This window comes from Pseudophryne corroboree (genome assembly GCF_028390025.1).
Source record: "Pseudophryne corroboree isolate aPseCor3 chromosome 3 unlocalized genomic scaffold, aPseCor3.hap2 SUPER_3_unloc_101, whole genome shotgun sequence".
In the NCBI taxonomy this organism is placed as follows: domain Eukaryota; kingdom Metazoa; phylum Chordata; class Amphibia; order Anura; family Myobatrachidae; genus Pseudophryne; species Pseudophryne corroboree.
This window is the reverse complement of record NW_026967496.1, coordinates 264,470-287,876: the sequence shown is the minus strand read 5'-3', so window position 1 is coordinate 287,876 and position 23,407 is coordinate 264,470. Positions and strand designations below refer to the sequence as shown.

The 23,407-nt window shown below is 48.3% G+C and overlaps 1 protein-coding gene across 1 annotated transcript; it reads right to left on the bottom strand.

Moving 5' to 3' along the window:
• Nucleotides 1-411: 411 nt before the first annotated feature.
• On the bottom strand, nucleotides 412-23,407 carry LOC134983248 (oocyte zinc finger protein XlCOF6.1-like). The gene is made up of 3 exons (XM_063948978.1): nucleotides 23,340-23,407; nucleotides 8,159-8,318; nucleotides 412-2,756 (listed from the first exon to the last, which is right to left on the bottom strand). Exons 2-3 carry the CDS (start codon nucleotides 8,250-8,252, stop codon nucleotides 1,594-1,596), a joined length of 1,257 nt encoding a protein of 418 aa, XP_063805048.1. The 5' UTR covers nucleotides 8,253-8,318; nucleotides 23,340-23,407; the 3' UTR covers nucleotides 412-1,593.

The window sequence follows — 23,407 nt, the reverse complement described above, 5'->3', positions numbered from 1 at the left end:
ATCCCCCCACTACTGTCACTTGCCGTCTCCCCCTCTACTGCCACCCGCTGTCTCCCTGACACCTTAGGGCGTTTTTGGGACATGATTACCCACATAGACACTGTCTCCAGCAGCCCCTGGACCGCACTGCAGCCAAATGCCATCTCCCACCAGCACTGCCCCGTCTCCCCCACTACTGCCACCTGCCTCGTTTCCCCCCACTACCGCCACACACCACATCTCCCTGTACTGCCACCCGCCCCATCTCCCCCCACTACTTCCACCTGCCCAATCTCCCCCCACTACTGCCACACACCCCATCCCCCGTACTGCCACCCGCCCCATCTCCCCCCACTACTGCCACCTGCCCTATCTCCCCCTACTACTGGCACACGCCCCGCCTCCCCCTCCTGTCCCGTCGCCCCCCCCCACTACTGCCACCCGCTCTCACACCTTACCGCTTCTTGGGGACATGATTACCCACATAGACACTTCTTCCAGCAGCTCCTGGTACCGCACTGCAGCCATCCGCCCTGTCTCCCCTGACACCTCAGCGCTGCTTGGAGACAATATTACCTATGTAGACCCTGCTCCAGCAGCCCCCACTACTGCAAAGGTGCCGCCTACCCTGTCTCCCCTGACACCTCAGTGCTGCTTGGGGAATTGATACTGCTGGTTACAGTCCTTCATCTGCAGATGAAACCAAACAGGGCGCTGCTTCTGGTACATGGACCCTGGTCATGTAGGGCTGGGAGAGTCAGTGAGATTATGTAATAGTCACCATCTTACAGGCAGCCGGTGCAGGGAGCAGAGAATGGATGTTATGTGGCAGGAACGTGTGGTTAGGTAACAGCCTGGCTGCTGCATTCTGTACAAGCTACAAGCGGTGCAATTCTATTGCTGGGAGACCCAGGTAGAGGACATTGCAGTAGTCTATGTGTGATGATACAAGTGCATGTATGACTGTAGGTAGATCATCTGAGGGAAATAAGTGCTGGAGTCTGGCTATGTTCCTCAGATGAGGATCTGATTGTGGCTGATACCTGATGTGTAAGCGTGGAAGTCAATTGTTTGAAAAGTCGGTTGGGGGTGTTTTTTCCAGTCTAGTAGATAGGAAAAAACAAACACCTGACTTTTCAAACAGTTGAATACCCCCCAAGTGTCACTCCACCATCCAGGACACCAAGAGGTAAATTTACTAAGATGGGAGTTCTATTTAAGATGGGATGTTGCCCATGGCAACCAATCAGATTTTACTTCTCATTTATCTAGCACCTTCTAGAAGATAATACCTGAAATCTGATTGGTTGCTATTGGCAACATCCCATCTAAAATAGAACTCCCATCTTAGTAAATTTATCCCCAAGATTCCGCACATGATCAGCATTTTGTTACTCTGAACCCCCAAGCTTAAGTCTGGTTGGTTTGCAAAGCTGAGCTGTAGCCCTGCCCTTTGTTGGTGAGCTTCTATCAGAAGGACCTGTTGTATGTATATTGCAAAAGCCTAAGAGATAGGACAGAATCTTGAGGAACATTACATGGCAATGATAAGTATACTCCAGAAGATTAAAATGGTTTCTCACCTGAATTAAGTCTATTGTGTGGAACAAAAGCTTATTTCTCAGAGTATGGAAATGGCTTCTCACTTGTGTGACTTCTCTGATGTGTAACAAGAGCTGATTTCCGTGCAAAACATTTTCCACACTCAAAACATGGAAATGGTTTCTCACCTGTGTGACTTCTATGATGTATAAAAAGAACTGATTTCCGTGCAAAATATTTCCCACACTCAAAACATGGAAATGGTTTCTCACCTGTGTGACTTCTCTGATGCGTAACAAGTTGTGATTTCTGTGTAAAACATTTCCCACACTCAGAGCAAGAAAATGGCTTCACACCTGTGTGACTTCTCTGATGTGTAACAAGTTGTGATTTACTTACACAACATTTCCCACACTCAGAGCAAGAAAATTGCTTCTCACCTGTGTGATTTCTCTGATGTCTAACAAGATCTGATTTCTGTGTAAAACATTTCCCACACTCAGAACATGGAAATGGCTTCTCACCTGTGTGACTTCTCTGATGTTTAACAAGATCTGATTTCTGTGTACAACATTTCCCACACTCAGAACATGGAAATGGCTTCTCACCTGTGTGACTTCGCTGATGTGTAATAAGAACTGATTTCCGTGTAAAACATTTCGTACACTCAGAGCAAGAAAACAGATTCTCACCTGTGTAAATTTGCTGATGTGTAACAAGATGTGATTTCCATGCAAAACATTTCCCACACTCAGAGCAAGAAAATGGCTTCACACCTGTGTGACTTCTCTTATGTATAACAAGATCTGATTTCCGTGCAAAACATTTCCCACACTCAGAACATGGAAATGGCTTCTCACCTGTATGACTCCTCTGATGTACAACAAGATCTGATTTGTATTTAAAACATTTCCCACACTCAGAACATATCAGTGGCCTCTCACCTGCCTTACATGTCTGTGGATTAATATGCTTTGTGTTCTGTGTAAAACATTTGGCATCTACAGAACAGGGAAACACTGTATCTACTGTCAGAGCTGTAACAGATGCACCAATATCAGAGTGATCAGGAGAACATTTCCCAGAATCACAGGGATCAGCTGATAGAGCTGGATGTATAATTGGCGTAATGCGGTTAGCTCCTGGAGAATCCTGTCTACTGTCATTATCTTTTATGTCACAATCCGGGGATAACATTAGATGTCCTTCTGAGATATTCCTGCTTGTGTGTCCATCTGCTGGAAATAAAATACATTATGGAAATGTGACATTTTCTGTAACAATATTAATCTTGTAAACAATAGAAGACGACTCTCTGGGACACTTAATTGTAAATGTGTGTGTATAATAAAACATAACTTTTAATGAAGGCTTTATAATATTGTGTCTCAGACTATCATTGTGTCCACCCTCCTGAGAACACTCACAATAACAAATTTAACATTATAATAAGACTTAGATATCTCTCTCTCTTGTACTGGTAACAAACCATGAAGTATAAATGGAGATGTAGTCACTCGACAAGTCCTATGTCAGCACCAATGTAAAACAATGGATGGGGAACATATCGTATGAATTGGAGATTCTAGATGAACAATAACATCAGTCATATGAGCTGATGGATCAGTGAAATGTCTGCTAACGTTACTCCTGGAAGCATTGGTAAGGTAGTATTCCTTTATGTGTGTGCTCATACGCTGGTAAGGCTGTACATGTGTTACTCACCCTTATATAAGGTATATTGCTACAGCAGAGTAGGTGTGGAACAAGGTACTTTACATGCAATACACCATATAATACACTGCAATCATCATCATCATCTGCTAGGTTACAATACACTGTTACACCCCCATAATCAGTGTATTACCTCTATATTCTCAGTAGTAATAAGGATGATGTGTGCACGGTAAGTATGATACAGAGAATTACATATCACAATCTATACAGCTGCCGCCATACTTCTGCTTCTCATACGTGTGCTACTGGCAGCAGTGAAGATCTGAGTGAGAGTGCAGGGAAGACAGCAGAGTCTGATGAGAAAGAGATTGGATCTGCCTTTGGAGGGATGTACCACACCTGTCACCCGTTAGTATATAAAATAATAAAGAAGAGGGGAGAGGTCATCCAGACGTGCTTTCTGGAGATCTCCTCACTAAGTGGCTTCTTATCTAACCTACCTGATAGCTCTCAGCCGCCGCTGGGACCAAGACCCAATCTATTAAGTCCACCACTCCTACTGCCCTAAAGCCGCTCCCTCCGGCCACCGTTCACTGCCGCAGCCTAGTGACGCCACTGAAGCCACGGGCTGTATTCTGGGGCCAAGTGTGCCCAAGTTTTCCTGTACGCTCCTGACACCTGACTTGGAGGCGCTTTTCGCTCAGTCGGGATCACTTGCTCTCCCGCTCACACGGGTGCGCAGATTCCGCTACTGCTGGGGACAGAACGGGCTGCCCTCAGTCACCGGAGCCCGGTGGTGATATTGGAAAGTGAGGTGGCTGCCATTTTGTATCCTGGTGCCCGGCCATCGCATGCTTTGTCTTCTGCCTTAAATAAGGTTTAAAATAAATGTGTCCTGAATTGAAACTACTTTCTATTTATATGGTACCACTATAATCTACTTCCTCTCAGTCTACATGCAGAGCCCAGTAACAAGTATCATCTGAGTACAGCTCATTATACTCTGATTGCAACCTCACTGTATATTATTTTGTGGATTTATCCACTGAATATATTTTGCCATTTGTGTGTCTCTGTGCTGAGTACTTCACGTCTGTGATCACGCTGACCTCTAGTGGAATTTCTCGGTCATTACTGTGTTATTTGAGTTGCATTACATCAGGTTTACTTTTGAACGGATTCATCTTGAAGTAACATCCTGACAGCGCACTACTGATCCTTTTATTTATAGATCATTTGTATTTTCCTATCTCTGAGAAGTCTCTTTGTTGCCGGCTTATCATGCCTCCAAAAAAGGTTAAAAAGTTACCAAATCGGCACCAACTTTCCATCTCTTTGGTACCTCTAATTCAGGTGGTCCTTCTAAGACCACTACAACATCATATGCTTCTTCTTGTCAGACGCACAGCCCAGCTGTAATGGCTGAAGATGTCTTAAGACACTGTAGATGGTCCTGTTACTCAACGCTCTATACATTCTATGTCCTCTATAATTCTCAGCTCCACCAGATTCCCCCGTAGCACCATGGGTTAGGAGGAGAGGGGCAGATGCTGGGACATTGTTGGAGTGATGACAGGCAAGCGTTCCGTGTATTCCCTGCTGCTACGACTCAGGGCTTCAACGGCCAGACAGTAGGAGAAGGCAGGCTGCAGGCGGGTGAGCTGACATACCTGACGCGTCCCTGCTGAGGCCACCAATCCCCATAGTATGCGCCACATCAGATGCCAGGAGAGCAGCTCCGCTCAGTGTCTCCCGCTGCAGTCACCGCTGATCCCCAGTCAGCCTCTCAAGACGACTCCAACAGCACGGCTAGGCACAAGAGTGGACAGGGCGCACAGCCCTCGATGAGTAGCAGCGCTGCCTCGCTGAGGTCCAGGCTGTGGTGGGATCACTGCACAACTTCAGTCTGCAGCTTCGGATCCGGGTGTAGGCCACAACCTGCAAAAGCCAAATGAATGGCCCCCCGACTCCGCAACCTACCACACAGAGGGGCAAGAAAGGGCCCGAAAGAGCCCGTAGGACAGCTGTAAAAGGTAGAAGGGACCTATATAAGCAGGAGCTCCTTTATCCTGCTTCCTGCTGCCTTTCCAGTCAGGCCTCACCCCCCGTGACATCATTTATTGATGTTGAAAACAAAAGTAATGTAGATTTTCGCACCAATCTAAGACCTGCAAATCTACTTTGGGAGCCACCTCCCTTTTCTTTCTTTTTTTAAACAATCCCCAGCTGGACGGGCATAATTGGAATTCCATTTCTTGGAATTCTAACTTCCTACTGGGCGTAACCCAAAATTTCCATCAGCTGTTTTGGGATTTTTAAACACAGTTGCCTTAGTTTTTAACACAGACTCTGCTGCCTCTTCTAAGGATAGAATGGCTTATATAGCACTAATTAGCTCAGGTATGTCCACTGAGCTGAGACCTTCTGAAGTGCAATGAGTCCTCATCCTCCAATGAATCCTCATCTAAAACATGCGTAGACTGTGAAGATGTTGTATCATGTCTATGTGATTTACTTACCACCAGCCTTTCAGGCTGCTTTTTTGAGAGGCTGACAACTCCCTAGGTGTATAAACCTCAGAATGAATGTTGCATGTAAGGGTTAATAGGGAAACCTATCACTGGTATAGGAGCTGGTATAAACTGCTCAGCTACATTGGATAATGTCTGTGCAGAGTAGCCCATGAAGGGTCACCAGAACCTGTGCCTGCCTCACTGTACACATGGATAAGCGTTGTCGCGACTGGGCGGGGAGTTGTTGGAGCGATTCTGAGGTGTGTATAAGATGCTTTTTAGAAAGATCACTCATATAAAAATAAAATAAGAAAACTTATGGCTGCTAAAAAACAGCAGCCCTCTGACCATGGTCCGGCTCCTGCCACACCAAACAAAAAGCTGATTTGCCTAAGCCAGGAGGCGGGGATATATGGACAGGCCCGTTGCATGCTGGGAGGCTGAACGCTTTGACAGTTTGTTGCAAATCCGCTGTCAAGTCATCATATCCCAATGTTATCCTGTGGATAACCTGTGCTCCCTGCCGGAGAAAGATATATATATCTAAGAGGATAGAATTTGATTGGTGTTGTTACACTGTTTTGTTGGCAGGTTACTTGATACTTTTGTCCTCATTGGTTACTATTGGTCACGTGGACAAGGTTCTCTCCGTGTCCCCAGACGTAGCGTGTGTCAGATGACGTCACTGTGATGTGCTGGAGCGCGCGAGGTATGGCGACATGGACGGTTCCACCGGGTATATTAGGTGAGTGGTTGTATGTCTCTTGTGTTCTGCACCCTAACAAAAATGCCGCGAATACAGCATTGAAACGTTGGTACACTAAACCTGCCTGGTCTATTTATTCTGAGTGCCTCCTTGTATGGATTCTACATTACGTTACACCAGCTGATGCAGCCTGGTTTGGAGGGCACCGGCTAGTGATTCTTTAATATCAACTTCAGGTCTTCTTGAGGAGTGCCGCTTTACCAAAATATATATAAGTACAACGACACGGTACGTGCACATGCGTGTAGATGGTGACACTAAAACAACTGGATGATCATTGTGAATGTCTGAGGTATTGATACAACGCAAATTTGTTGAGATATTGTTTCTTTTTCAGATGGCACCATAGGTCATGCACGTGATACAACTGGCATAAGGGAGCCATTGGTTTTGGCCAAGACCGGCATTTGTTTGTTGGTGATCCCTTGTAGACAGTGAGTAGTATCCATCTACAGTGGAAGAAGCATGGACACCAAGAATCTCAGCTGCGGAACAGTGGGCGAAAGTAGATCATAACAAATCGGGACCACAGGCATTTAGGTCGCCTAGCAACCACCAATCATTACAAACGCATCAGGAACTGCACCAACAGTACAATGCCGGACCCAGCCAAACAGTCCCACAGTCCCAGATCTGGTGAATTGGAGGGCCACGTGAGATGCGGTGGCACGTCAGCTGATGATCTGAAAACCAATCTGAGCCTTTCGGCAAATGTTCCGCTGCGGAGAGCAAACCTAAAGTTTTACACTAATGTGATGTGTCATGTAATGTTTTTATGGTAATTATTTTGAGCAATCGAGTAGGACCTGCAGTATAGTGGGGTCCCTTGTCGGGGGCTGCAGGCTTAAATGCACTGAGCAATACATGAACTAAAACTCCACTGCTTATTATTGTTAGTTAAAATAGTAATGCAAGACACATTTATGTATGTAGTAAGGCTACTGGGAGACCTTAGATTGAGCAATATTTGATCTGACCATTACATTCCCTAAAGTCATAACTGCACAGACCAGGAATTATTATTCACAAGTAATTAGGAATGTGATCATCATGAACAAGTCCACAACTACCGTCTGAAGGTTACACAATTATTTCAAGTCTACACAATTGATATTTGAGGATAAAGCCTTTAACCGAAAACACCCCTGAAGAAGTCACTATTGACAAAACGCGTTGGAAGACACGCAATTTGGATTTAGAGTGAATTGGAGTGGATAAGAACAAGCCCGCCCATGCAAGGGTGACAACAAGCTTTGATAAGCTTTTAATCTGTTTTACTTGAAGTTCTAGATTCAAATGTCATTTTATTTCTGAATCTTATACGAATTGTATTTGGTGAGCTCAGGTCTACTGTATAGCAGGAAATATTTCATACCTGCATCATCTAACAAAATGCATATAAATTAGGCACTCCACAAAAAACAATACTAATTATATTATATACATACGTATATACACATTTATATATAATCACTAATAAACTTCTGCTTGTTACTTTTAATAACATTATAGTGTTGTGTGTAATAACTCTCTACATGTGATATTTGTCATGGATAGCCTTGTGTTAGAAACACCCAACAGAGAACAGGGCTGATGGCGGAGGAGGGTGTAGGATAAGAGATTGCTGTAGTGACTGAGCAAGGAGAATATGTGACTTCTGTAATAAATGTTTATTACTCACCTGTGCTGATATCTGTAGGGATCTCCTCCTCCTTACACTGCTGATCACCCCTCACATATGTCTCTTCTTCTCCCTCTGTATCTTCTTCCTTCATATCAGTCACATATGTCTTTTCTTCTCCCTCTATATCTTCTGTTTTAATATCAGACAGATGTTCTACCTAAAAAATAGGATTTTGGTTACCTACCGGTAAATCCTTTTTTCGTAGTCCGTAGAGGATGCTGGGGTCCATATTAGTACTAAGGGGTATAGACGGGTCCACCAGGAGCCATTGACACTTTACGAGTTTAAGAGTGTGGGCTGGCTCCTCCCTCTATGCCCCTCCTACCAGACTCAGTCTAGAAACTGTGCCCAAGGAGACAACATACTTCGAGAGAAGGCTTTACACAGATAGCGGCGAGATTTATACCAGCTCACACAAACAGGATAATCCGGACAACATGCCGGAACAACTTCAGCAACAGCTGAAATAATAAACAACGCAGAATTTACCTAGGAACCAGGTAACACTGAACCATAAAACCAATGCCCAGCATCTTCTACGGACTACGAGAAAAGGATTTACCGGTAGGTAACCAAAATCCTATTTTCTCTTACGTCCTAGAGGATGCTGGGGTCCATAATAGTAGCATGGGGATGTACCAAAGCTCCCAGTACGGGAGGGAGAGGGGAGGCTCCTGCAACACTGCTTGACCAAACTTGAGGTCATCAGAGGCCAAAGTATCGAACTTGTAAAACTTGGCAAAACGTGTTCGACCCAGACCAAGTAGCTGCTCGGCAGAGTTGTACCGCCGAGACACCCCGGGCAGCCGCCCAGGAAGAGCCCACTTTATGAGTAGAGTGGGCCTTTACAGATCTCGGACACGGCAATCCTGCCGTGGAATAAGCATACTGGATAGTGAACCTGATCCAGCAGGAAATCGACTGCTTAGAAGCAGGACATCAAATTTTTTTGGGATCATAGAAGACAAACAGAGAGTCCCTTTTCCTATGACGAGCCATCCTCTTCACGTAAATCTTCAAAGTCCTCACTACATCCAAGGCCTTTGAAGTAATTGAGTCAGTAGCCACTGGCACCACAATAAGTTGGTTGATGTGGAAAGCCGACAGAACCTTTGGTGGAACTGTGGATGAGTCCTAAGTTCCGCCCTGTCTTCATGGAAGATCAGATAGGGGCTTTTACAAGATAAAGCCCCCAATTCCGACACAAGTTGTGCAGAAGCCAAGGCCAACAAGGTGACCGCCTTCCATGTGAGAAACTTGAGGTCCACATCCTGTAGAGGCTCAAACCAAGCAGATTGCAGGAACTGCAACACCACATCAAGATCCCATGGAGCCGTAGGGGCCACAAAGAGATGCTGGATGTGCAGAACCCCTTTCAAAAAGGTCTGAACCTCAGGAAGAGCAGCCAATTGTTTTTGGAAGAAGATGGACAAAGCAGAGATCTGGACCTTGATGGAGCCCAGGCTCAGTCCCATATCCAGCCCTGCTTGCAGGAAAAAGGAGAAAACGTCCAAGCTAAAACTCCACCACCGGAAACTTCTTGGCCTCACACCAAGAAATATATTTCTTCCAAATGCGATGGTAATGTTTAGACGTTACCCCCTTCCTGGCCTGTATCAGGGTAGGAATGACCTCACTCGGGATACCTTTCCGAGCTAAGATCTGGCGTTCAACTGCCATGCAGTCAAACGTAGCCGCGGTAAGTCTGGATAAGCGAACGGCCCCTGCGGAAGCAGATCCACCCGAAGAAGTAAAGGCCGTGGATCTTCCAGCAGAAGATCCAGCAGATCCGCGTACCAAGCCCTCCTTGGCCAGTCCAGAGCAATGAGGATAGCCTGAACCTTTGTTCTTCTCACGAACTGAAGAACCTTTGGTGTCAGAGGAAGTGGAGGGAAAACATACACTGACTTAAACACCCACGGTATTACCAGTGCGTCCACCACCACTGCCTGTCGGTCTCTTGACCTGGAACAGTACCTCCGAAGCTTCTTTTTGAGGCGTGAGGCCATCATGTCTATGTGGGGATTTGACACCTCTGACATGGCAGCCCTGCTCTTCATTCCGCCTTGTCGGTTTATGTAGGCCACTGTGGTCACATTGTCCGACTGCACCTGAACAGCCCGATCCTGTAAAAGGTGTGCTGCTTGCAGAAGGGTGTTGTAAACGGCCCTGAGTTCCAGGATGTTTATTGGGAGAAGTGACTCTTGATCCGACCATCGTCCCTGAAAGGTTTCCCCCAGAGCGACTGCTCCCCAACCTCTTAGACTTGCATCTGTGGTTAAAAGGATCCAGTCTTGAATTCCGAACCTTCTCCCTTCCAGAAGGTGCGGAAGTTGCAGCCACCAGAGGAGTGAAATCCTGGCTTTCGGAGACAGGCGCATCCTCTTGTGCATGTGTAGGTGAGAGCCCGACCACTGGTCCAATAGGTCCAGCTGAAAGGGTCGAGCATGAAACCTGCCGTACTGCAGAGCCTCGTAGGCAGCAACCATCTTCCCCAGAAGGCGTATGCATTGATGAACAGATACCCGGGTAGGCTTTAGGACCTCCCGGACCATTGCTTGAATCACCAACGCTTTCTCCACCGGCAGAAATACCCTCTGCACTTCCGTGTCGAGGATCATTCCCAGGAAAGACAGCCTCTTTGTCAGCTCCAGATGAGACTTTGGAAGGTTGAGGATCCAACCGTGCTTCCTGAGCAGCTGTGTCGTGAGCGCGATGGAACGCAACAACCTCACCCTGGACAACGCTTTGATTAGGAGATCGTCCAGATATGGAATTATGTTCACCCCCTGTTTGCGGAGGAGAACCATCATCTCCGCCATCAGATCCTTGGTGCTGTGGAGAGGCCAAACGGCAGCGCCTGGAACCGATAATGATCATCCATCAGCGCAAACCTGAGATAGGCTTGATGCGGCGTCCAAATGGGAATGTGGAGGTAAGCATCCTTGATGTCCAGGGACACCAGGAACTCCCCCTCCGACAGTCCTGAAATGACAGCTCTCAGAGACTCTATTTTGAATTTGAACTCCCTGGGATAAGGGTTCAAAGTTTAGAATAGGCCATACTGAACCATCCGGTTTTGGTACCACAAAAAGGTTCAAATAATAACCCTTGTTCCACTGCTGAAGTGGGACCGGAACAATGACCTCTGACACCACCAATTTTCTGATGGCCTCCAGAAGAACTGTCCAGTCTTCGAAGGCTTATTCTTTCTAGGCCTCGCAGGCCAAAAGGACTGTGACGTGGTAGATGAAAAAATAAGAATTTACTTACCGATAATTCTATTTCTCGTAGTCCGTAGTGGATGCTGGGACTTCCTTAAGGACCATGGGGAATAGCGGCTCCGCAGGAGACTGGGCACAAAGTAAAAGCTTTAGGACTAGCTGGTGTGCACTGGCTCCTCCCCCTATGACCCTCCTCCAAGCCTCAGTTAGGATACTGTGCCCGGACGAGCGTACATAATAAGGAAGGATCTTGAATCCCGGGTAAGACTCATACCAGCCACACCAATCACACCGTACAACCTGTGATCTGAACCCAGTTAACAGTATGATAAACTTAGGAGCCTCTAAAAAGATGGCTCACAACTATAAACAACCCGATTTTTTTTGTAACAATAACTATATACAAGTATTGCAGACCATCCGCACTTGGGACGGGCGCCCAGCATCCACTACGGACTACGAGAAATAGAATTATCGGTAAGTAAATTCTTATTTTCTCTAACGTCCTAGTGGATGCTGGGACTTCCTTAAGGACCATGGGGATTATACCAAAGCTCCCAAACGGGCGGGAGAGTGCGGATGACTCTGCAGCACCGAATGAGAGAACTCCAGGTCCTCCTCAGCCAGGGTATCGAATTTGTAAAATTTAGCAAACGTGTTTGCCCCTGACCAAGTAGCTGCTCGGCAAAGTTGTAAAGCCGAGACCCCTCGGGCAGCCGCCCAAGATGAGCCCACTTTCCTTGTGGAATGGGCTTTAACAGATTTTGGCTGTGGCAGGCCTGCCACAGAATGCGCAAGCTGAATTGTACTACAAATCCAGCGAGCAATCGTCTGCTTAGACGCAGGAGCACCCAACTTGTTGGGTGCATACAGGATAAACAGCGAGTCAGATTTTCTGACTCCAGCCGTCCTGGAAACATATATTTTCAGGGCCCTGACTACGTCCAGCAACTTGGAGTCCTCCAAGTCCCTAGTAGCCGCAGGCACCACAATAGGCTGGTTCATGTGAAACGCTGAAACCACCTTAGGTAGAAATTGAGGACGAGTCCTCAATTCTGCCCTGTCTGAATGAAAAATTAGGTAAGGGCTTTTATAAGATAAAGCCGCCAATTCTGAGACCCGCCTGGCTGAAGCCAGGGCTAACAGCATTACCACTTTCCATGTGAGATATTTAAAGTCCACAGTGGTGAGTGGCTCAAACCAATGTGATTTTAGGAACCCCAAAACTACATTGAGATCCCAAGGTGCCACTGGAGGCACAAAAGGAGGCTGTATATGCAGTACCCCCTTGACGAACGTCTGAACTTCAGGAACTGAAGCCAGTTCTTTCTGGAAGAAGATCGACAGGGCCGAAATCTGAACCTTAATGGATCCCAATTTTAGGCCCATAGACAGTCCTGCTTGCAGGAAATGTAGGAATCGACCCAATTGAAATTCCTCCGTAGGGGCCTTCTTGGCCTCACACCACGCAACATACTTCCGCCAAATGCGGTGATAATGTTTTGCAGTTACATCCTTCCTGGCTTTGATCAGGGTAGGGATAACTTCATCTGGAATGCCTTTTTCCTTCAGGATCTGGCGTTCAACCGCCATGCCGTCAAACGCAGCCGCGGTAAGTCTTGGAACAGACAAGGACCCTGCTGAAGCAGGTCTTTTCTTAGAGGTAGAGGCCACGGTTCCTCCGTGAGCATCTCTTGCAGTTCCGGGTACCAAGATCTTCTTGGCCAATCCGGAGCCACGAGTATAGTTCTTACTCCTCTCCTTCTTATAATTCTCAGTACCTTGGGTATGAGAGGCAGAGGAGGGAACACGTATACCGACTGGTACACCCACGGTGTTACCAGAGCGTCCACCGCTATTGCCTGAGGGTCCCTTGACCTGGCACAATAATTGTCCAGTTTTTTGTTGAGACGGGACCCCATCATGTCTACCATTGGTTCTTCCCAACTGTTTACAATCACTTGGAAGACTTCTGGGTGAAGCCCCCACTCCCCCGGATGGAGGTCGTGTCTGCTGAGAAAGTCTGCTTCCCAGTTGTCCACTCCCGGAATGAACACTGCTGACAGTGCTATCACATGATTTTCCACCCAGCGGAGAATCCTTGCAGCTTCTGCCATTGCCCTCCTGCTTCTTGTGCCGCCCTGTCTGTTTACGTGGGCGACAGCCGTGATGTTGTCCGACTGGATCAATACCGGTTGACCCTGAAGCAGAGGCCTTGCCTGACACAGGGCATTGTAAATGGCCCTTAGTTCCAGGATATTTATGTGAAGAGACGTTTCCATGCTTGACCACAAGCCCTGGAAATTTCTTCCCTGTGTGACTGCTCCCCAGCCTGTCAGGCTGGCATCCGTGGTCACCAGCATCCAATCCTGAATGCCGAATCTGCGGCCCTCTAGAAGATGAGCACTCTGTAACCACCACAGGAGAGACACCCTTGTCCTTGGAGATAGGGTTATCCGCTGATGCATCTGCAGATGCGATCCGGACCATTTGTCCAGTAGATCCCACTGAAAAGTTCTTGCATGGAATCTTCCGAATGGAATCGCGTCGTACGAAGCCACCATTTTTCCCAGGACTCTCGTGCATTGATGCACTGATACATGGCCTGGTTTTAGGAGGTGCCGGACTAACTCGGATAACTCCCTGGCCTTCTCTTCCGGGAGAAACACCTTTTTCTGGACTGTGTCCAGAATCATTCCTAGGAACAGTAAACGTGTTGTTGGAATCAGCTGTGATTTTGGGATATTTAGAATCCACCCGTGCTGACGTAGCACTACCTGAGATAGTGCTACTCCGACCTCTAACTGTTCTCTTGATCTTGCCCTTATCAGGAGATCGTCCAAGTACGGGATAATTGAGACGCCTTCTTTTCGAAGTAGAATCATCATCTGGGCCATTACCTTGGTAAAGACCCGGGGTGCCGTGGACAATCCAAACGGCAGCGTCTGAAACTGATAATGACAGTCCTGTACCACAAACCTGAGGTACCCTTGATGAGAAGGGAAAATTGGAACATGAAGATAAGCATCCTTGATGTCCAGAGATACCATATAGTCCCCTTCCTCAAGGTTCGCTATCACTGCTCTGAGTGACTCCATCTTGAATTTGAACCTTTTTACGTAAGTGTTCAGGGATTTTAAATTTAAAATTGGTCTCACCGAGCCGTCCGGCTTCGGTACCACAAACAGTGTGGAATAATACCCCTTTCCCTGTTGTAGGAGGGGTACCTTGATTATCACCTGCTGTGAATACAGCTTTTGAATAGCTTCCAAAACCGCCTCCCTGTCGGAGGGAGACGATGGTAGAGCAGACTTCAGAAACCGGCGAGGGGGAGATGTCTCGAATTCCAATTTGTACCCCTGAGATACTATTTGCAGGATCCAGGGGTCTACTTGCGAGTGAGCCCACTGCGCGCTGAAATTTTTGAGACGGGCCCCCACCGTGCCTGAGTCCGCTTGTAAAGCCCCAGCGTCATGCTGAAGCTTTTGTAGAAGCGGGGCCGGGCTTCTGCTCCTGGGAAGGGGCTGCCTGGTGCAGTTTCTTCCCTCTTCCTCTGCCCCTGGGCAAAAAGGAGTGGCCTTTTGCCCGCTTGCCCTTATGGGAACGAAAGGACTGATTTTGAAAAGACTGTGTCTTTTTCTGCTGAGAAGTGACATGAGGTAAAAAGGTGGATTTGCCAGCAGTTGCTGTGGCCACCAGGTCCGATAGACCAACCCCAAATAACTCCTCCCCTTTATACGGCAATACTTCCATATGTCGTTTGGAATCCGCATCCCCTGACCACTGTCGCGTCCATAATGCTCTCCTGGCAGAAATGGACATCGCACTTACTCTTGAGGCCAGGGTGCAAATATCCCTCTGTGCATCACGTATATATAGTAAAGCATCCTTTAAATGCTCTAAGGTTAATAATATAGTGTCCCTATCCAGGGTATCAATATTTTCAGTCAGGGATTCTGACCAAGCCACCCCAGCACTACACATCCAGGCTGAGGCAATCGCTGGTCGCAGTATAACACCAGTATGTGTGTATATACTTTTAAGTATATTTTCCAGCCTTCTATCAGCTGGTTCCTTGAGGGCGGCCGTATCTGGAGACGGTAACGCCACTTGTTTTGATAAGCGTGTGAGCGCTTTATCCACCCTAGGAGGTGTTTCCCAACGCGCCCTAACCTCTGGCGGGAAAGGATATAGTGCCAATAATTTATTAGAAATTAGCAGTTTTTTATCGGGGGAAACCCACGCTTTATCACACACCTCATTTAATTCATCTGACTCAGGAAAAACCACCGGCAGTTTTTTCACACCCCACATAATACCTCTTTTTGTGGTACTTGTAGTGTCAGAAATATTCAACACCTCCTTCATAGCCGTGATCATGTAACGTGTGGCCCTACTGGACATTACGTTCGTCTCCTCACCGTCGACACTGGACTCAGTATCCGTGTCCGGGTCTGTGTCGACCACCTGAGGTAGTGGACGTTTTAGCGCCCCTGACGATGTCTGAGACGCCTGGACAGGCACTAATTGATTTGCCGGCTGTCTCATATCGTCAACAGTTTTTTGCAAAGTGCTGACATTGTCACGTAATTCTTTAAACACCACCATCCAGTCAGGTGTCGACTCCCTAGGGGGTGACATCACTAACACAGGCAATTGCTCTGCTTCCACATCATTTTCCTCCTCATACATGTCGACACAATCGTACCGACACCCAGCACACACACAGGGAATGCTCTGAAAGAGGACAGGACCCCACTAGCCCTTTGGGGAGACAGAGGGAGATTTGCCAGCACACACCAGAGCGCTATATATGTACAGGGATAACCTTATCTAAGTGTTACTCCCTTAACAGCTGCTTATATTGTTATGTTTTGCCAAATAGTGCCCCCCCCTCTCTTGTTTTCACCCTGTTACCGTAGTGTACTGCAGGGAGAGTCAGGGAGCTGTCCTTCCAGCGGAGCTGTGAGGGAAAATGGCGCTTGTGTGCTGAGGAGATAGGCTCCGCCCCCTTCACGGCGGCCTTTCTCCCGCTTTTTCTGTGGAAAACTGGCAGGGGTTAAATACATCCATATAGCCCAGGGACTATATGTGATGTATTACTTTTGCCACATAAGGTATTTTTCAGGTTTTATTGCGTCTCAGGGCGCTCCCCCCCCCAGCGCCCTGCACCCTCAGTGACCGGAGTGTGAAGTGTGCTGAGAGCAATGGCGCACAGCTGCGGTGCTGTGCGCTACCATATCCTGAAGACAGGAACGTCTTCTGCCGCCGCTTTCTCCGGACCTCTTCGTTCTTCTGGCTCTGTAAGAGGGCCGGCGGCGCGGCTCCGGGACCCATCCAGGCTGAACCTGTGATCGTCCCTCTGGAGCTAATGTCCAGTAGCCTAAGAAGCCCAATCCACTCTGCACGCAGGTGAGTTTGCTTCTTCTCCCCTTAGTCCCTCGATGCAGTGAGCCTGTTGCCAGCAGGACTCACTGAAAATAAAAAACCTAAATAAACTTTTACTTCTAAGCAGCTCAGGAGAGCCACCTAGATTGCACCCTTCTCGGCCGGGCACAAAATCTTAACTGAGGCTTGGAGGAGGGTCATAGGGGGAGGAGCCAGTGCACACCAGCTAGTCCTAAAGCTTTTACTTTGTGCCCAGTCTCCTGCGGAGCCGCTATTCCCCATGGTCCTTAAGGAAGTCCCAGCATCCACTAGGACGTTAGAGAAAATAGGATTTTGATACCTACCGGTAAATCCTTTTCTCTTAGTCTGTAGACGATGCTGAGGTCACCAAAATAACCATGGGGTATAGACGGGATCCGCAGGAGACATGGGCACTTTAAGACTTTTAAGGGGCGTGGCCTGGCTCCTCCCTCTATATCCCTCCTGCAGACTCAGTATAGGAACTGTGCCCAGAGAGACGGACATTTCGAGGAAAATAAGTGAAACACAAATAGTGTGTAACCACAACTAATACCGCAGATACAGTACGCACTGGGACAGGCGCCGAGCATCCTCTACGGACTACGAGAAAAGGATTTACGGGTGGGTATCAAAATCCTATTTTCTCATATATCCTAGAGGATGCTGGGGTCACCAAAAGAACCATGGGGTTATACTAAAGCTCTAAAACCGGGCGGGAAAGTGCGGACGACTCTGCAGCACCAATTGACCAAACTTGAGGTCATCATCGGCCAAGGTATCAAACTTGTAAAACTTAGCCAACGTATTTGACCCGGACCAAGTAGCAGCTCGGCAAAGTTGCAATGCCGAGACTCCCCGGGCAGCCGCCCAGGACGAACCCACCTTCCTAGTAGAGTGGGCCTTCACCGATTTTGGTAACAGCAATCCAGCCCTGGAATGAGCCTGCTGAATCGTATTATAGATCCAGCGTGCAATAGTCTGCTTGGAAGCAGGACACCCAATCTTGTTGGGAGCATACAGGACAAACAGAGCCTCTGTTTTCCTAATCGGAGCAGTTCTGGCGACATAAATTTTCAAAGCTCTGACCACATGCAGAGACTTTGATTCAACCAAAGAGTCAGTAGCCACTGGCACCACAATCGGTTGGTTCATGTGGAAAGATTAAACCACTTTCGGCAGAAAATGTTGACAAGTTTTCAACTCTGCTCTATCTTCATGAAAGATCAGATAAGGGCTCTTGTGAGACAAGGCCGCTAACTCAGACACCCGCCTTGCGGATGCCAAGGCTAACAGGATGACCACTTTCCAAGTGAGGAATTTCAACTCCACCTTCCCTAAGGGTTCAAACCAATGTGATTGAAGGAACTGCAACACCACATTAAGGTCCCATGGTGCCACAAATGGAGGTTGGATGTGTAACACACCCTTCACGAAAGTCTGAACTTCCGGAAGGGAGGCCAATTGTTTTTGAAAGAAAACCGATAAGGCTGAAATCTGAACCTTAAATCGAGCCCAATTTTAGGCCCGCATCCACACCTGCTTGCAGAAAATGGAAAAAACGCCCCTGCTGAAATTCCCCCGAGGAGCCTTCTTGGATTCACACCAAGAAACATATTTTCTCCAAATACGGTGGTAATGTTTCGACGTAACTCCTTTTCTGGCCTGAATAAGAGTGGGAATAACCTCGCTGGGAATACCCTTGCGAGCTAGGATCAGGCGTTCAACCGTCATGCCGTCAAACGTAGCCGCTGTAAGTCATGATACACGCACGGCCCTTGCTGCAACAGGTCCTCGCGGAGAGGAAGAGGCCAGGGATCTTCTACGAGTAATGCCCGAAGATCCGGGTACCAAATCCTTCTTGGCCAGTCTGAGACCACGAGGACTGCTCGAACTTTTGTTCTTCACAAGATCTTTAGAACTTTTGGAATGAGAGGAAGTGGAGGGAATACATACACCGACTGAAACACCCACGGTGTCACCAGTGCATCCACTGTTGTTGCTTGAGGGTCCCTGGACCAATACCTCTGAAGCTTCTAGTTGAGACGAGACGCCATCATGTCTATATGGGGAACCCCCCAAAGACTTGTCACTTCTGTGAAGACCTTTTGATGGAGGCCCCACTCTCCTGGATGGAGATGGTGTCTGCTGAGGAAGTCTGCTTCCCAGCTGTCCACTCCTGGAATGAATATCGCTGATAGAGCGCTTGTATGCTTTTCCGCCCAGCGGAGAATCTTTGTGGCTTCTGCCATCGCCGCTCTGCCTTTTGTTCTGCCCTGGCGGTTTATGTATGCTACTGCTGTGACATTGTCCGATTGGATCAGTACAGGCAGAGTGCGAAGAAGACGTTCCGCTTGTAGAAGGCCGTTGTAAATGGCTCTTAACTCCGGAACGTTGATGTGGAGACAAGTTTCTTGACTTCACCATTTTCCTTGGAAGTTTTCCCCTTATGTGACTGCCCCCCAACCTCGGAGACTTGCATCCGTGGTCACTAGGATCCAGTCCTGGGTCCCGAACCTGCGCCCCTCTAGGAGGTAAGAGCTGTGCAGCCACCACAGGAGTGAGATTCTGGTCTTGGAAGACAGGATTATCCTCCGGTGCATGTGGAAGTGGGATCCGGACCACTTGTCCAACAGGTCCCACTGAAAAACTCTGGCATGGAACCTGCCAAATTGAATGGCCTCGTAGGCCGCAACCATCTTCCCCAGCAACCAAATGCATTGATGGATGGAGACTGTTGATGGTTTCAGTATGAGTTTGACCAGACCCTGAATCTCCAGAGCTTTTTCCACTGGAAGAAAAACTCTGCAGGTCTGTGTCCATTATCATTCCCAAAAACGCCAACCAAGTTGTCGGAATTAACTGTGCTTCAACAATGTAGTTGAAGCACTGTCAGGGATAGTGCAATGTTCTGTACCAACTGATCCCTTAATCTCGCTTTTATCAGGAGATCGTCCAAGTACGGGATAATTGTGACTCCTTGCTTGCGGAGGAGAAACATAATTTCCGCCATCACCTTGGTGAAAATCCTCGGAGCCGTGGACAGACCAAACGGCAACGGCTGGAATTGGTAATGACAATCCTGAATTGCAAACCTCAGGTATAGGAGGATAAATGGGAACATGCAAGTAGGCATCCTTTATGTCCAACGACACCATAAAATCCCCCTCCTCCAGACTGGAGATCACCACTCGGAGAGACTCCATCTTGAATTTCTTCAGGTAGAAATTGAGAGATTTTAGATTTAGGATCGGTCTGACCGAGCCGTCCGGCTTCAGGACCACGAATAGGCTTGAATAAAAGCCTTCTCCCTGTTGTGACAGGGGAACCGGGATCACAACCTGGTTTTGACACAACTTTTGTATCGCGCCGCAGACAACCTCCCTGTCTAGAAGAGAAGCTGGTAAGGCCGATTTGAAGAAAAAAAAAATGGCGAGGGGGAAGTCTTGAAACTCTAGTTTGAACCCTTGGGACACTATTTGTAAAACCCATGGGTCCAGGCCTGAGCGAAACCAGAACTGACTGAAGAGCTTTAGACGTGCCCCCACCGGTGCGGGCTCCCTTATGGGAGTCCCAGCATCATGCGGTGGATTTGGCAGAAGCCAGGGAGGACTTCTGCTCCTGGGAACTCGATGAGGCGGGTGCTCGTTTACCTCTTTCCCTACCTCTAGTAGCAAGGAAGGAGGAACCTCGGCCTCTCCTGTATTTATTGGGCCGAAAGGACTGCATTTAATAGTGGTGTGTTTTTTTTTGTTGCGCAGGAACATTAGGTAAAAAGGACGACTTACCCGCGGTAGCCGTAGAGTCTAAATCAGTGAGGCCGTCACCAAACACACCACCCTTATACGGAAGAGATTCTGCTTCTCTCCCCTAGGTCCCACAAAGCAGGGAGCCTGTTGCCAGCAGTCCTCGCTGAACATAAAAACCTAACATAAGTCTTTTCAGAGAAACTCAGTAGAGCTCCCCTGGAGTGCATCCAGTCTCACTGGGCACAATTCTAAACTGAGTCTGGAGAGGGATACAGAGGGAGGAGCCAGGTCACACCCCTTAAAAGTCTTAAAGTGCCCATGTCTCCTGCGGATCCCGTCTACACCCCATGGTTCTTTTGCTGACCCCAGCATCCTCTAGGACAGGCATTCCCAACCACGGTCCTCGAGGCACACCAACAGTGCAGGTTTTAGTGATATCCAGGCTTCAGCACAAGTGACTTAATTAGTAGCTCAGTTATTTTGATTTAACCATCTGTGCTGTAGCCTGGATATCACTAAAACCTGCACTGTTGGTGTGCCTTGAGGACCGTGGTTGGGAATGCCTGCTCTAGGACATACGAGAAAGGTTTCTTCGTAGCCGGTGCAACTGAGGGGAGAAAAGGAGACTTACCCGCGGTAGCCGTGGTAATCCACGCATCCAGCGCCTCCCCAAAGAGAGCCTGACCTTTGTATGGTAGGCTCTCCACACACTTCCTGGATTCCGCGTCCGCAGACCAGTTGCGCAGCCAGAGACCCCTGCGAGCCGAGACGGACATGGAGGAGATCCACGCAGCCATGGAACTCAGGTCTTTCATGGAATCCACCAGGAACCCTGCAGAATCCTGAATATTACGTAAAAATAAAACAACGTCACCTTTGTCCAGCGTAGATGACTCCTCCTGTAGAGTGATTGACCACCTGGCAATAGCTTTAGCAATCCAAGCACAGGCCATAGTAGGCCGCAATATGGCCCCTGAAGCCGTGTAAATGGATTTTCGTGTAGCATCCACCTTTGCGATCTGCCGGGTCCTTTAACGCGGTAGATCCCGGGACCGGTAATACCACCTGTTTGGACAGCCTGGAGACAGAGGCGTCGACCATCGGTGGGGACTCCCATCTCTTTCTATCTTCCTCTGGGAAGGGAAAAGCCACCAAGACCCTTTTGGGGATCTGGAATTTCTTTTCCGGAGTTTTCCATGCCTTTTCAAAGATAGCATTCAATTCCTTGGATGCCGGGAAGGTGAGGGGGGGGCTTCTTATTATCTGTGAAGAAGGCCTCCTCCACCTGTTCCGGAACTGTGTCTGAAATGTGTACAACAAGCTTGGCAAGTGATGCCGTCCCCATCAACACATCCCCGTCACCGTCTGCAGCGTCAGAGTCGGTGTCCGTGTCATCCTGCATAAAATGCCAGCGCACGTTTATGAGAATGTACCGCAGGGGACCCCGAGGAGGCAGAATCAGACCACACCACCATAGAGGACTGGAGGACCTGAATGGCATGCTCAGTCCTAGCAACCCTATCAGAAATCTGGGAAATAGTCCTCCTCAGAGAGGCTAACCATTCTGGCTCTCTAGCTGGGATCTGTGCTAAAACAGTGCAATCCTGATTACATGGCATGGGATCTTCCTGGGAAGACAAATCCTCTGCAGCATATGAAACAGTGTCCCTGGACATGTTGTCACACACCCTCAAACACCCCACATACACACAGGGTACTGGAAGACAGAGTTTCCCCCCAAGAATGGCAGAGAGACAGAGATTGGAGCCAACCCACACACAGCGCTATTAGAGGTATAAGGAGACCCCAAACCAGCGCTGACTGTGTCCCTTAATAGGAGAGACAGCCTATAATACAGCCTCCCCTCCCTTCTACAACCCCCTGGTACCGTACAGATAGCTGGAGTCATTCAGGAGAGACCTGGCATCCACTGGCAGGAAAATGGCGCTGAACGCTGCTGGGTCCGCTCTGAGGAGAAGCTCCGCCCCCTCAATGGCGCTGTCTTCCCGCTCAATGAAGATTATACTGGCCGGAGGGATTTATGCTGGCCTGGATCCACAGACCCCCGACAGGCTGCTTGTGGTCAGATTAGGGTCCGAAGCTGGCCCAGGGCTTCACCGCAGTACCGCTGAGCCTTCCAGGAGCGCAGTTACCCTCTAGCCGCCCTCTTCACACTGACCCCCCGCTTGCAAGGGGGGACAGTGACTCATTCGTCATCTTCAGTTCCCTGAGGGTGTGGCAGCTGGCTGCCAGGGCGAGCGCTCCCCTGCAGCGGGACGCGATCAGACCCCGCTGGAGCTCAACGTCCAGTCAGCAGGGGCAGGACCATGCAGGGCGGACACTACTCCTCCCCTCTCAGTCCCTCGCCTGCAAGGAGTCTGTCACCAGCAGCCTCCCTGTAAAAAAATAGACGCTGAAATAAAGAAAATACACTTTTCCTAAGAGAACTCAGGAGAGCTCCCTTTCCTAGCTGTGACCGGCTCCTCCGGGCACATTTTCTAAACTGAGTCTGGTAGGTGGGGCATAGAGGGAGGAGCCAGCCCACACTCTCAAACTCTTAAAGTGCCAATGGCTCCTGGTGGACCCGTCTATACCCCATGGTACTAATATGGCCCAAGCATCCTCTAGGACACAAGAGGGAAAAAAACAAAAAAACACAGACTATAATGACATTTGCATACAGTCAGATTAAACTGAGGTGAAACAGTATAATATCAGTGTATAAGTCACACAGCTCCTCTACAGATCATATAGTGACAGTCACTTTGGTATATTGCTGAGACCCTAAATCTCACCTACCTGATCCTCCTGTGGGATCCTGTGATTCTCCTCTGTACAATCCTGGGAATACAGAGGACGGGGACATC

Bases quoted from the DNA above. Each gene is read 5' to 3' on its own strand.
- LOC134983248 (XM_063948978.1), bottom strand. From the start codon at position 8,252: ATGAAGGAAGAAGATACAGAGGGAGAAGAAGAGACATATGTGAGGGGT. The intron at 2,757-8,158 runs GTGAGTAATAAA...TATTTCCAGCAG, and splicing joins CCCTACAGATATCAGCACAG to ATGGACACACAAGCAGGAAT.